At 33.9% G+C, this 16,339-nt stretch overlaps 1 protein-coding gene across 1 annotated transcript in view; it reads right to left on the reverse strand.

Moving 5' to 3' along the window:
- LOC111614054 (voltage-dependent calcium channel subunit alpha-2/delta-3-like) overlaps positions 1-16,339 on the reverse strand; it is a gene marked incomplete at its 5' end in the record, with an annotated part of 57,862 nt that overhangs the window by 23,772 nt on the left and 17,751 nt on the right. Inside the window, 2 exons of the mRNA XM_023355432.1 lie at positions 6,789-6,864; positions 6,935-7,005. Of these exons, the coding sequence (XP_023211200.1) occupies positions 6,789-6,864; positions 6,935-7,005 (147 nt within the window). The remainder of the gene's footprint in view (positions 1-6,788; positions 6,865-6,934; positions 7,006-16,339) is intronic.

Below are 16,339 nucleotides of genomic sequence, written 5' to 3' on the forward strand. Positions count from 1 at the left end.
CAAAAACACGACGAGGATGTTCAAACATACGCAGTGCGGTTGCAAAGCCTAGTAACGGAAACAATAATCGAGCAGACAGGGGCTGATGCTCGGGAAACTGAAATAATAAAACGATGTCAAGCTAGAGAGCGAGACGAGAGACTACTCGCCCAATTTTTAACCGGTCTGAATGCTAAAATTAAGGGTAGAGTATTGTCCAGAGAACCGGACACATTCGACAAAGCAATCAAAGCGGCCCTTAGCGAAGAAACGATAGTACAATTAACGGAAACCTCTTCTAGAGGGAAAATTAGAACAGTAGCTAATCCCGAACATACGAATAATAACCTAAATGCAAATATAGCGAACTTACAAAGACAATTAAACGAACTGAAACTTAGAAATGAAAATATGCGGCGAAGAGGAATACAATCAACGAATAGAGGAAGATCATACTATTCCCCGTCAGAACGGCGCGGTTATTCTCGAACTGATTCATATGTCAGAGAAGCACGAGGCGAAAGGCAACCATACCGATCGAACAATAGAGCAGAGGAACAAACAAACGAATTTCGATTCAGACAACCCTCACGCCAACCCCAAGTCCAACCGTACGATCAAATTAGGAAAGTGAACAGACGACGGATTACAGACACACCCTCCTCACCCTCAATCTACTCACACCCTCGGAACCAAAGATATTTTAGAAGGAACAATAGAAACTGGGGAAACAGCAAAGAAAACTTCCAGCGGAAACCGTACAAAATGAAAATCTCCCGATACTACGAAACGGAAGAGTTTCAAAGGACCAAAAAACGAGCGGAAGAACNGAAACCTCTTCTAGAGGAATAATTAGAACAGTAGCTAATCCCGACCATACGAATAATAACCTAAATGCAAATATAGCGAACTTACAAAGACAAATAAACGAACTGAAACTTAGAAATGAAAATATGCGGCGGAGAGGAATACAATCAGCGAATAGAGGAAGATCATACTATTCCCCGTCAGAACGGCGCGGTTATTCTCGAACTGATTCATATGTCAGAGAAGCACGAGGCGAAACGCAACCATACCGATCGAACGACAGAGCAGAGGAACAAACAAACGAATTTCGATTCAGACAACTTTCACGCCAACCCCAAGTCCAACCGTACGATCAAATTAGGAAAGTGAACAGACGACGGATTACAGACACACCCTCCTCACCCTCAATCTACTCACACCCTCGGAACCAAAGATATTTTAGAAGGAACAATAGAAACTGGGGAAACAGCAAAGAAAACTTCCAGCGGAAACCGTACAAAATGAAAATCTCCCGATACTACGAAACGGAAGAGTTTCAAAGGACCAAAAAACGAGCGGAAGAACCGACACTTTACTGCCGCATAAACGGCGGGAACTCGCAACTAGCCGTAGACACAGGCTCGGAAGTAACGTTGCTGTCGAGGTCTCTAGTGAACCGAATAGGGAAAATACACCGAATAACAAACAGAAAAGAAATACCATTCCGAAGTGTTACCGGACATCAAATCTACCCGCACGGGAAAGGCAAATTCCAGTTCGACATAGGTCCACTACAATTCAACTTCACATGCTACGTAGTCGACGATCGAATCACTTACCCATTCGACGGACTAATGGGAAGAGACTTAATAACAGACTTAAATTTTGGAATAAACTTAGCGGATGAAACGATAATACTTCCGGATGGAAGAGGAATAAGCTTCCGAGAATCTTACGAACCTCGAAAGGAAGATACACAACTTCCCCTAAAAAGAATTTCTACCGACCGGAAAACTGTCCGGGTGGTCCGATTTTGTGAAAGGAGAGAAGAAGGAAAGAAACGGAACAACCAGCGACTACCCCAACCCCACAAAACGCAACTTATCCAAACTCAAACCCAAAACGAGATAGAACCCAAGATCAAACAAACAATCTTCTCCTCTCAACTTAGCGAACTTTCAACTTCTCCGATAAAAGAAAGACCTCCTTTACGTAAAACCACCTCGCCGACTCCAGGAACAAGAAACAATTCGGGAATTGAAGCGAATCAAAATCAACCGAACACAACTCAGTCAATAGGAAAACGTTCGGACCCCAATCCGATAAAACGTCTCAATTACTTACAAAAAATCATAACAATTATTTTCCTCATGATAATGACCATTTTAAGCGTTCCATTTTTACCCGCAATTCTTTTTCCTAAACAATCAACAACAACATTAGAGCAAGGAACACGAAACAACACATCGACCCCAAAACAATATTCATGGCGAAGTCGCATACCTGTTAGAAGCCCAGTTTCACTCTTGCAAGAAAACAAACAAAAAACAAAAGAAAGAAAAAGGGAAAAACCCGAGTTATAATTTTCTACAAACATTTTCGCACTCACGCGACGTTACCTAAAGGAAATCCCGAGAGAGAGCCGTGATCGCAATAAACTGTAAAACTTACAACTTTCATCGCGACATGTCAATCATGATAATCATATAATAATAATAATCGCGACTTGTCAATAACTTCGGCAACGGAAATAATACTGTGACACGATACGAAAAAAAACGAGAGAGAGCCGGAACAACTTCGTTAACTCATTTTTTATTTACAACAAAATCCAGCTTGCTCGTCAGGAACAAGCTCGATTTTAGAAAGTCCGCGGTGATGTGAGGCCCAGGATTTAAAAAGGCTGAGAATCGAATAATTTCTATTCATTTCAAACCAAAACGATTTTTTTAAGTTAGGGTTAACTCAAAAAGGAAAAAACAACCGACAAATTTTCTCATAAAAATCGCTCATAAAAACTCCTTTCCCACCACAATACTTCCCTGTAGAAGATGAGTTAACTGTTGTGTCATAAGTTTGTCACTTCGCCCATCATTGGTCAAAGAAGATCATCACCTGTGACGTACATGGGAAAATCTCGAAAAAAGAGCCCCCATATAAAAGGCAAGTGCAATGACGACACAAGGGGGAAATTAAGTTCTTTTCTCTATACTGTGAGTGTGTGCCCGTGGATTTACCTGCATCTCGTCTCCACCGTCTTTAATAGACTTTGAACTTCGACTTCGAACTTTGGACTGATTTGAACTTTGAACTTGGAAGGACGAACCTCGGATCAACGTTATAACAACCTAATCAGAGGTATTTATCCTACACGCGATGATGTGTAAGCTCTCTCTCGAATATTCGAACCTCGCGGGTAGGGTCGCGACTATTTTATACTTTGCCGTTACTTTATGAACTATACGGATTGAACCCGAGAGGGATTTGTATTCCAATTATTAACTATGTATAAATGTACGGAATAAACGGGTATTTTGTTAACGAACTTGGATTGGTGTGCGTTTCTTCCGACATTTTCCACTCCATACTGAACCCGAAGTCCTCGACGAGATCGCTCGTGATAATTCCCCATCCATCCGCGTATCTATCCGCGATAAATTGATAGATTGGTGTCAGATCCTGACAGGTGAAAGAATCTAACGATCCTTTCTCCTAACCCTTTTTTCCCATCCTTTAGACAAGCGAGACCGGACCTCAAGGTCTTGAGTCGAGTAAATGGTAGGAGAGGGACATCCTCGTAAACATCCTACCCCCGATTAGTCTCACAATATTAAAGTAGCCAAGACATAGCTAAATATTGTAACATCACTAGCGGACATTTAAAATTTGCCGACTAGAACGGTCGGTTAACCGATGTGACGGTTAATCGGGGGTCGGATAATCAATGCTCTAGTGTATATACTTAATGTATCAGTGTGAAATACATTCCATGTTATGTTCATGTACTTTCATATTTAAGGAGATAGTTGATTCAATACAAAGTAAGATATTACTATTACGTTTATTATTTTTTTTGCTATTTTTAATTGATTTTGTACTTACACCTAGCCCTTAATAATTTTAGTTACTGATGAGGGGCTGTAAAAATAAAATGTACATTGTACATTTTATTTTTCTATCCAATATGTATCTATTAATATATGTAATCAACAAAAATAAATGTAATTAAACCTTACGTTTTGGATCATTAAATTACCAGTAGTATTCATATACACCTGCAGACATATGATTATGGAATTTTCAAGAATTTTCTAATTTAACCTATTAACATTTTGCATTTTGTAAGAAATCATCAAATTTTTATTTAAAAAAATTTTAAATGCATGATTTTATGCATTCAAATAATTTTATACTTTTTTTTGTTATAAATTTAATGTGAGATTGTAAAATTGTTCACTCAGGTCAGAACAGAAGAGAGGTGCAGATTCATATGCGGTTGTAACAGACACCAAGACAAACTTGATGGTTACAAAAAGATTGTCTGGATTTATTTATACTAAAAAAAAACTCACAAAAACTAGTGCTCTTGTCATTCTCTGTAAGTGATGAGAAAGTCCATTGACGCTTCTGTTTTTCTTGTAAAAGAGAATCTGTTGAAGAGAAGGATCCTTCCATTGTTTGGTGGCCCCAGAGGTAATGTCTACGGAGAAGTGATGTCAATCGGGAGAGAGAGAGAGAGTTGAGGGTGAAGTTGAGGATGCAACCAAGTAAGGTCCTGGCACTGAAAAATTGGCGAGAGAAGCTCTCTTGTCCTTGAAATTTGGGGTTTTTATTATTTTCTGTCCCTCATCATCCATTTTGATTGGTCTCTTTACCTTGTTCTCACTTTCTATGTAGTCATTCACTTGTTACTAAGTGTAATAATACCTCAACTTAGATCATGGAATGAGTCAAAATTGGCATTTAATTTGATCCCTACTAGAGACAGTTGATCTTGGGACTAACATTGTCTAGTTTTCCTTTGTCAGGTTTTTGAGAAAAAGGTTTTTCCCATTATTATTTTTTTTCCTTTAATGGAAAGAAAAACTGTTTTAAATATTAATGAATTTAGTGGGATTTCAGGACATTTCCTGTGCCTGACATTAAACAAGAAATATAAAAATAAAAAACTATTATAGGAAATAATTGAAACAGAGAAAAATGTATTCAGCTTGTTTTTAAAATGCTTTTTCAACTGTTTCTGAGATAATTGGATTTAAATAATTGTAAAAAATAGATAATTATTCCTCTTAATTCTTAATTTTTAGTGATTTTATTATACTTCTGTTTTAAAAAATAGGTAATCTATTTCTATTTGTTTTTAATTATATTATTTAAATTACCGTTACTGTAGTATGAACAAGAGAATTGATCATTGTCTTATTTTATATTATTTTGAGTAATAAAATAAATAAATATAAAATGTTACTCAAGCATATTTATTCATTTGACATAACTTGTTTAGTGTACTGTAATATTTTATGATTTGAAGTATTGGGATTATAAGTGGTCTAATTGGTGAAAATCACTATTCCAAAAACCAAGTTATTTCATATTTGTAGATATTAATATCCAAAATTATTTATTTAATTAAGCACATAAAAGTCAATAAAACAATGTTCAAAAACATTATTCTCTAAATATTATGAACTGCTACAAGAAATTCAGATCTCTTGATTTTAAATTAAAAAATATTAGTTTAAAATTTTTTTAATGAAGATCCAGTATCTGTTTTAAAGGCAAAAATTATTTTTTGCTATGATTTAGTTGATGGCAAATGCTTAATAAAATTTGTTTCTGTACAATATAAGTTCTCTTAAGATGCAATCAATTCAATTATTTACATATGCAATAAAATATTAAAATTCCAAATTATATATTTGTTATATTTGTCAGGGGAGTGTCATTCTGAAGATTTAGAAGGTGAAGAAAAGATTAGAAAATGAATAGAAAAAATAATATTTTTCTCATTCAACGAATTTTACAAAAATGGATGAAACTTTCGATTCTGAGAGGAAGTTGATTTCCTTTCCCAGGCCAACTCATGATGAGGCGCATGAGTTTTTGCACACGTTACTGGAGAGCAAATAAAAGGGACATTTTCCGGCCACTTGAAGCAGTCCGTCGAAAAGAGGTTGCCACACGAAGAAGAGAACTAGCCATACGATAAAGGCAGTCCGTCGAAGGAATGTTTGCCATACAAAGAAAGATATCGTCAGAAGAAAAATATTGTCATACAAGGCTGTTATAAGAATCAGAAAGGAAGTCATAAAAACATAGTACTACATTCGAAGTATACAAGATTGATAAAAGAGAAGATTAAAAAGAACTGTCCATAGAAACTATAAGAAGAGAAATATCAAGAAAGGAAGAAGACCCTCACATAGATACAGAGAATATATGAAAGACCTGTGGAAGGTAATATAAGTTAGATCGATGTGAACTCTCTCTCACGTGTTAGGTTTAGCATAATATTAGGTTAAGATAGTGATTTAAGTTTAGGTTTAGATTTTATTCTTTTGTATAATTTTATATTTTGATTCATTAAATGTTTTGATTTGTTATATAAAAATGGTTTGGTTAATATTTTCTTTAAATTTCCTTCACTCCTCTTATTCACAAGTTAGGGATAACGAATGTTAATCCGCGTAATATAAAACTGATTAACTGGTGTCAGGAATCCTGACAGAAGGAAAAGGGTGATTACGCAATCATCTAATTCCACTTTAAATTCACATTCAAACTGTAAGTCCCTCCGCACTCTATTTCCTTGAATTAGGAAAACCATCCTTGTAAGACAAACAGAGGGATATTCTCAAGGAATAGCTGCCGAGTAAGTGATACTAGAGTCTTACCTACTCTGTATCCCTGGCTAGCCCCTCACATATTTATAAATATTTATAAAATTTAGATACTGCAGTTAATCAAATTTTCAGCTAAGTTTTTATAATTTCTAATTATTATTGATATTATTCATAAATTACCGTTTGTAAAAATCCTGTAGGTCCAGATGAAGCTTGAATCTCTATACAAATAGCTTGATAATCATGCACTGTTACTCTGTTTAAAAAAAAATCATTATAATTATACCAAATTAAAAATATCTGTAACAAAATACAATTTTACTTACCTATTATATATTCCATAATCAACTAAAGAATCAAATATCGTAAAATCAATTTCACCAAAAAATTTTCCTGTCTATATTTATAAAAACAAAACAATCATTATTATATCTATTGTAAGCATCATACAAAACAGGACTTTGTAAATTAATAGTTAAAATTCAGAATAGTCAGGAGAGCGAAAAGTTTGAAGACTAATACAAATAGGTATTGTTTTATTAGATTAAGCAATAGAAATAACATTTTCTTTTCAATAAAATAATTTGTCTACTTGAATATACAAATTTAAGAAAAATTCTTAAAAAAAGACAATACATAAAAGTGCCTTCTAACTTTGTCCTTTTGCATGCACATGAAGAAATTAACAGTCCCATGGCAGAGTCAACCTTTTCTTAGAGGCTACTCATCCACCTCAATCTGTAAAACTTTTAAAAACATTTTTCTGGTGACAGTACAATTAATAATAATAAATACATTTGATAAAAATTAAAATACAAAGCTAGAAGACACTTTTATGCATCATCTTTTTTAAGAATTTTTCTTAAATTTGTATGTTCAAACTTATTTGTCCTGCAATTTTTATCAAATTTGCCTAATTGTTTATCTAAACAAAAATACTATAAAAATTGCACAATTGCAAAAATATAAATAAATACACAGTACAATCTTGTTTTATATGAGTAATGTGTAGCAGCAGGTATCATGTGAAACAAAATTTCACATAAATTTGTGCTCCACTTCTAGTCCAAGATAATTGTTTAAACATTTATGCATGTAATCATTTACAAAAAACAGAAAAATATTAAAATTCATTTAAACCATTTTAAAAAACCATAGAGACCAACAGGAATTGGAGTACCCAGGCTCCACCACACGCTCTCCACAAAAGAGATTGGCCAAACATATTTACAATATCAGCCATAACAGCTTCATTATTGCCTTGATTTTTTATGCCTCAGACAGCAACATACAGGCTGATTGACAGAATGCCACCATCATTAGGAGAGCCAAACAATCAGAAAACATTAGGACTTTGGAACTGCTGGAAATATATAAAGCCAAAAAATAAGGAAGAAGCATTAATTTCAAAGATGAAAAACATTTGTCATACACAAGGAAGATATTACTTTAAACCACATCTGGGCAGTTTTATAACATTCAAAGTTAAAAAAAATTTAAAGAAATATCAGTTTGAAATGGGTTTAATAACTTGTGCCCTGTATTATAACGACAATATCATGCAGTGAATTTAACCTGAAGACACTTTCGATTAACATAACATTTTTAAGAATGTAACATTTATGTTCGACCTGAAGAAGATCCAGCTGAAGGATAAAAAACATTAGTCATTATCAAAGTAATAAGCTACTGGAGAATTGTTTTGAAGGTTCTACAAAGAAGGTTTGGAGCTATACTTTCACTCCAGTATTAATAAGTATGAGTAGAACATTAAAACGTTTTATTTATGTTTTTACGAGGTAAGGTGTTGTTACATCCCTATGATTTACACTATATGGGTCTACTAAGGTGTCAGTATCAATCATAGGGATTCAGCATGGAAGTCCTTGTATAAAATGTAACCTGGACAGGTTACATTTATAATTACTTTTGTTTATATTAATCTTTATTTTTATTTGTATTATTTGTAATTATTAATTGTTAATTTTTTCTGTGAGAGTGTTCTTTTCTATTGAATTCAATATGCTTATGTTTGTTTTATTTTAAATGGTGTACTTCACTGAGGAACACCTATGGTATTAGATTAAAAACGTTTGATTTATTAAATATACTGCTGGAGTTACAAGGTACACTGTTTCTTTTGTTTATTTCTCCAGTTAAATCTTACTTATTCACAATTTTTTATAAATCAGATTAATTTATTTTTGGAAAAACAACTAGATCATATTATTTTTTAGACTTTTCTTTATTTTTCCACATAGTCTCTACTTTTTTGGATGCATTTTTCCCACTGTTGTGAGATCTTGAAAATTCCCTTATGATAGAACACTAAAAAAAACTGATGCACTGCTTTATTGATGGCCTTCACCATTTTGTAGCATTGGCCTCATGTGTTTTCCTTTGCAGCACTGAAAAGATAATAATCAGAGGATACTAAACTTGGCTGTAGGCAGGATGGGAAGAACTTTCCACTTCATTTTCCAAATTTCCTCCAAGGTGTAACAAGCAGTGTGGGGCCTTGTGTTGTGTGGCAGGATGATCTTCTTTCCAGGATGTATATCACACAATGCACAATAGAGCTTATGAAATGTCATGACGAACCAAGCAGCATTAACAGTTTGCCTAGGTTCAAGAAATTTCACCAGAATCACTCCATCAGCATCCCAGATGTGAATGTTTTTTTCTTGATATTCAATACAAGATCCACAAAAATTATTTACCAAATTAAATGAAATTAATTTAATTTTAAAGTTAAAAAATAACAAGTACATGACAGTGCTAGCTTTTGCTTTACTATATCTGTCAATAGATAGGTTGCGGCTGAAGTTTCCATCTCTAAAATGTGAACATAGAACGTCGAGCGCCACCATCTTGTAAGCCTAGAAGTTTGACAATGGCATTTGGAATGTTGAGTATGGTGCATAGAAGTTTGGCTTAAACTTCTGCATTTTTCTGTGTTTTGGGTTAAAATTATGACATATTTTATTAAAATAATGATTATTTAAGCATTTATGAAAAACATTGTAAAGAAACAGAGACAGTTTTAATCCAGAAATTATTTAATTATTTAATTTTTTTGCAAGTGATGTGAAGTGCCTATAGAATTTTTATATATTTGTGTTCATGATAACTTATCATAATACTGCAGAAGTAGGTTTGTTCATTCACGGCATTTTCTGCCATCAACAGCATAATACATTTGTAAATTTCTAAAAATAATTTTCCAATCTGTTTTTGGGTTTATATAAGCCACTGAACAAAATGTATGTCGCAAGAACAGGCAAAATGCATTGGAATTTTATATCGTATAGTAGGAGATACGATGCTAATTAAAGTAAATCATTTATTGTTATTAAACATCCTCTAAATAATTTAAAATAGTTTAACTTGTTTATTTACTTTTGCTAGTAACCTTCATCGTTCTTAAATGTTTCCACCATTTTTCAACAATATCCCATGAGTCGGTGAATGACATGAACATGTGGCACAATGTGTTTTGCTTGGAGTTCAAATGTCAAAAGTGTACTTCTGCTTGCCGTACAAGTTTAAAGTTTGAACTTCAGCTGCAACCTCTCTAATACATTTAGAACCATGTTTTTGCACATTAAGGGTGCGTTTACTTCTGAGCTAATTTTACTATCAGCACGCTCAGCCTGTATACTTTCGTCCGAGTGCCACGCTCATTGACGTTTACTTTACAGCTATGTGACATCATGTTTAGCGAAATTGGTAAGCTCGGAGTGCTAGCTAGTTCGTTGTTGAGCTTTGCACTAATTCAATATGAAAAAATTACTTTCATGAAAAAATTACTTTCTGTACGAAGTACTAAAAATGGAATTAGTTTTCGAAAAATAAACGGCAGAAAGTAGTTTTATTGGTAAATTTCAATTATTTGTTATGTAAAATGTTTACAATGATCTTTTTTTCATTGTAAGGTTCAATAGTTTTAGATGACTTTTTTCATAAACAGAGTTCAGTAATGTGAAAAAAAAATTAAATTTAATTCATTGTTTATGATTAAAAGTGAGGTTTACCTAATACGCATTTGGAAACTTCAGAAATGTTATGTTCGGAGCATTAAATAAATTGTAAAGAAATGAACAGCATTGATAATAATTAAAATTACATAAGTTTGTATACTTGAATGAATTTTCACTTACATATGGGAAATGACTTCTCAAGAAATTGTATCATTTGAATACATTTTTTCATTACAAACTAAACTTATATGATGACAGAGTAATACTTATTTCTATTGAAATAGGCTACTGCTTCTTCAGTTGATGTCTTAATAGCCATGTGCTTTTCATCAATTAGAGCCTCTAATTCCAGGAAAACCAGATTTGGTATAAAAAATTCCATTATTCTTACATCATCCTGCTGTGTGATGGCCAAAAGATCATTTTCCATTTTCATTTAACACTAACTTGTAAGAAAGAATTAACAACTTTATTTAAAATATTCCACGCAGTCCGTCTAAACATATTAAAACGATTGCCAATACCCTTAGAGGAAAGAAAGAAAGAAAAAAAAGTATTTTGCATTTAATACCAATTATTTGTTAATTTTAACTCAGTTTAGTTACACCGCAACAAAACGTCATCACATCCATTCACTGGGTAAAACAATTGCTTTAAATATATATTATATGTATGTATAATCTACTATTCTCTTATAAACTGCATCTAATTTCATATATTACTTCGTATAAACAAACCTGAATGATTCTTGATTTGCCAATGTCCATAGACAGCATAAAAGCTGCTTTTGAGGGTTGTCTTCCAGAGGAAGTAATTTTTCAGTGTCTATAATTGGGCTTATTTTTTAGAGGAGAATTTCAAAACATTCTCTTGCAAGTCTAAGGTTGTTTAAAATTGGTTGGCTTATAAAAAGGTAGAGTCTCTTCAATAAAAGTTTCTATCTTTTTTATTTTACCTTACTTTTCTTTTTTCTACAATTGTATCCACAATAAAATCATCCTCGTCCGATTTGGAATCAAGTAGTTATATCTGTAACGTAACATTTAAAATAGCAGCTTTGACATTATTATTTGCAGGAACCCGCCATATTTCTTGTTAGCATTCACATTTACTTTCGAACTGGACATGTAAGCACGAATACACATGCTAATGACGTCACTTCTGATGTTCGGAGATAGTACTATTAGCTCAGAAGTAAATGCACCCTAAGTGATTTTCTTTTAAAACACATTCAATTGCCACATCTACATCACAAATAAGTGTTGGAACTTTCCTACTTATTATATGTCCATTTTCAAATGTAACAACAACAATTATGTACAACAGTGGTGTGAAGGGCTAGCTGTGGGTAAAGAGTCTGGGTTAGTCTCTTTACCACTTAATCGGCAGCGCAATCGGTAAGATTGGCTCTCAGAGTCAAAGGATGGCTTTTTCAAGTTTATGCTGATCACAATTCGGAAAAATCAAGATCCTGTCAGGACTGTCACCAGTTAAACTATTTTAATCATGGTTTAACTTGCATATATAAAAGATGATTACTAGGAGGGCTATTTCTACAAGTGGAGCATTGCGTGACTGACAAATAGTCTGAACTCAATAAATGACAGAAGTCGAATAAACAACATAACAAATATGATTTAATGAATAAACGAAATATACTGTATACATATCTCTAAATAACATAAGATAACATTGGAAGTACAATGGAGTTAAACAAGCTTATATCTAACTATACCTATATTTCTATGCATCGCGTGAATACTATAACAGAGAAAGAAAGAGAGAGCTCACAATAAACAATATACAGTGGGTGATCGGTTAACGAACATAATCCGTTCCAAGACTTTGTTCGCTATCCGAATTGTTCGTTAACCGATTATCAATTTACCATAGGTTTTAATGGGAATTTAATTAATTCGTTCTGGAGACCCCTAAAAATTAAAAAAATATGTACTTTCTTACTACGTTTAGTTATATGTAATAATAAAAATACATACGTACACAGTCTTGCATTTTTATTAGTCATGTTTTTTTCGTTTGAAAGGGTTAAAGAATCTGTCTAATGTCGATTGCTTTTCTCGCTTTGTCAGGATTTTTTGTAAGTAATTAATAGCATTGCAATTGTAGAAATCCCCAAGCCTCAACCTGGTTTGGATGCCATTCTAAGACTGTTGTTCTGACATCCTCCCACTTCATCAAAGGATCTTTAATAACAGATATTGACATTAATCCACTTTTTCTCACATAACTCGGCGAGATATTTTTTCACAATAACTTGGCGAGATATGTTTTCAGAATAAAACATATCTCGCCGAGTTTCTTGGTGTTCTTCATTCAAGAATTCTTTGCGGTCTTCAGTCGTCAGATAACTTTCGGATTCCATTATGAGTTCTTCTATGTTCTTTATTTCTCAGATATGATTTTTGTTACTCCTTTAGCTGCTTGAGTCTTCTTGATTATACAGTATTTTTCTCAAATTAGACTGAACTGCCGCATACTGTAGACCTGTTCAAGCCACACTGCCCAGCAACATCACAAATATTCTGCCCACTCTTTAATCTTTAGTATTATACTCTCACCTTTCGAAAATAAAAACCGACACAAAACTTAATGAGTGCCTACCCGACAGTCTCGCGAATACATAAAAGAATTGTTTTGTCAGAAAAATAAAAGGCTGGAATTACAAGGGAGAGTTTTAAAGTTTGGAGGAATACTATCTGATCGGTATATACCGGCTTGAGCGTTGATGTCGACGTCTCCCACACTCCGAAAAGTTTTGAATTGTTGCCCGAAGACAAGGAAAGTCCAATCGATATTCATTATTTTACGCTTCTTCTTATGTTTGTTCTGTGGGCTGTTCATTATCCGATCATGTGTTCGTTGTCCGAACATAAAAATCTTTTGTGAAAGTGTTCGTTATCCGATTTGTTCGTTATCCGATCTGTTTGTTAACTGATCACCCACTATATATACTACCTCGACTCATGTAGTACTCGTAGTCGTAGTCTTCTATGAGGAGTTTGGAAGATGGATGATGTGGACTGGGAGAATCAATCTTCTATGCACACAGTATAAATTATGGTCGAACATCTATATTATGAGAGGCTGTCTAGGGTTATATGGCACCTTGAAATGTGGAAGCCTGCCTTCTTATAGCCTCTCTGAATTGTAAAGAATAGCCATATGGCATATGGCCCATTCTATCTTCAATGAACTGCCTCAAGTGGCGGGAAAATTCCCTTTTTATTGGGACCTCTGCCCAATAGCGTCTAAAGAACGAGCAGGATGTGTAATGAGTGCAGAGCGGGTAAACTGACTAGTGACTATATGATATAGCGATAAGCTTGCAAGAGAAAGGAAGTTGACTTCCCTTTTCTCTGAATATGACGAAAGTTACATCCTTTCAGGTGAAATCTTTTAAACAAATATCCGCATTATATTAAATCAATAAATCTAATTAACTTGTGAATCTCACAGTGGGGTGTGCCAATGAGTAGTCCCTTTTCAGGGGACTTATGTGAGTTAGCAGTGAGACAACTAGAAAACAATGTTTTAGGCAAATTTTCACCAGAAATTTTCCTCTACAATAGATATGGTTGATGATATTCTGATAATATGGAAATCAAAACTAGACATCAACGAGATGTTAAATGCATTTAACAATAACTCCATATGGTCTATGTTTAAACTTAGAACAATGCAGTAATACTGAGGTACACTTCTTAGATATAAATATGACTCTTCAAAATAAACATTAATACTAGGGTCTTCTACAAACCAAATTATTACCCATTATTCTTACCTTCTCATTCACAAGACCTATTAATCTATACTAATATAATAAAGAGGTAATGTTTGTATGTTAGTTTGTATGCAGCAGGTAATCTCCAAAACTACTCATCCGATTTAAAAATTCTTTCACCAATATTTAGAATGGAACCTCAGGGTGGACATAGGCTGTCGAATACATGTCGAAATTACCCCATTGGGGGGGAGAGGGACAGGATTAAGGCTTACTGTGAAAAACTTGGCTTCTATTATACTATTTTAGATGCGGGTTTTTGCGTTTTTGATTGCGTTTTAATAGGGTACGTCAACAGAATGTACACTAAGATGAAATTTTTCGAAAAATTTTCTCCCAGGGGGTAAGTGTTATACATTTATAATAGATACATTTTGAGCCACAACAAGGAGTGGCGGGGTCTGCTAGTTAATGTATAAAATTGCAGCATTCAAGTTCTTGTCAGAAGGGCTTGTAGCACTTCATGGCTATTATTGTATTATATTTTTTAAAATCTTTTGTTGTCCGTTATCTTGTTATCTTTTTTTATGTCACTTTGCACGTATGTTTTGTATTGTTCCTTTTCCGTTTCCTTCCTTGATACCACCTGTTATCTGATGGCTGGGTTTTCTGACATTACGATTGGTCCGTGACAGGATCATGTGGGACAGAGTGACATAGTTAGATATGTAACGCATAGTTAGATATGTAAAGCATATGTAACGGATAAAAAGGCACCTTGGTTTTCCTCTTTGGGGAGAGTGCGTCGTGGACGGAAGGAGAGACAATACATAACAGAGAAGAGAGGCGACCGTCGATAGAGTTAAAGAAGTCGCGGTGCGGAAAGAAAATCTGTTTCCATCGAAGTTAACAATTGTACCATTCTGAAAGAAATTTTACAAGTCCCTTAGGTACTCTGTTTCCCAATTTTTATTTGTAAAATTCTTTTTTTTTGGTCGGATTTATATTACTTGTCGGGCAAAGCAGGGCCTCGCCTGAGAAAGAAAATTTGGAAGGGGGAATATCAAGCAGTTTTGTTATTGTTATGCTATCTGTCTCTGGTATTGAACTATATCTTTGTATTAATATTGTACCACGTTTTTCGACTAAAATAAGCTTTTGTTTGTCTAGTTACACGTTTTCACCGACTATTCATTATCCTTCCCTTTGTTCTATTCCTCGTTTGTATGAAACTGCAGACCACGTGCCTCGCGGAATTTACAGGCTTATACACACTGTTCAAACATAACAGATATGATAAAAGAACTCAAATGTACAGAAGAAATAGCCAGAATACACAGATATGATAAAAGTGTCATTCAAAACCTAGCATAAAAGATAGAAAAGAAGCATCCACATTAGGAATACTCAATGAATAAATGCACATATCAGAAACTAGATGCATTATTATAGATTTTGATAATACTCATATCAATTTATAAACAAATTGCTAAATATTTAAATGTCAGTTTATGCTTACAGCAAAGATGAGATAGACAACAATAACACACACCCAGTGTGTTATTGTTGTCTATCTCATCTTTGCTGTTACGTAATAATTTATAGATTGTGGCATTTCTACAGAAGCATAAACTGACATTTATCTGTTCATTTATCTATCTGACATAAACTTACATGCATCTGTCAGTGGGATAGAATATAATGGGTGTATGCAAGATATAATCACCAACTTACATAGATTGGTTCAACAATTAGATCTTTAAAATGCAGAATCAATGAACATGTGAGTGACAAAGGGACCCTCAATAAAGTGTTATTTTAAAATTCAATCATTTGATTTAGGTTAAAATCCATAAAAATTATTTCCCACAGACTTGTTTCCTTGTTGAGGATGGTCCATCTAGTCATTAATGTTTCACCTGGAACTTTTGATAAATTTCCAGTATTGGATGCCAGGCCCTTAACAACAGACTCCTGACTTCATGGAAAAAACACAGAAGAAACCCAAA

The sequence above is a fragment of the Centruroides sculpturatus genome, unplaced genomic scaffold (genome assembly GCF_000671375.1).
Source record: "Centruroides sculpturatus isolate CEXI.00-Female unplaced genomic scaffold, Cexi_2.0 scaffold1863, whole genome shotgun sequence".
Taxonomy (NCBI): domain Eukaryota; kingdom Metazoa; phylum Arthropoda; class Arachnida; order Scorpiones; family Buthidae; genus Centruroides; species Centruroides sculpturatus.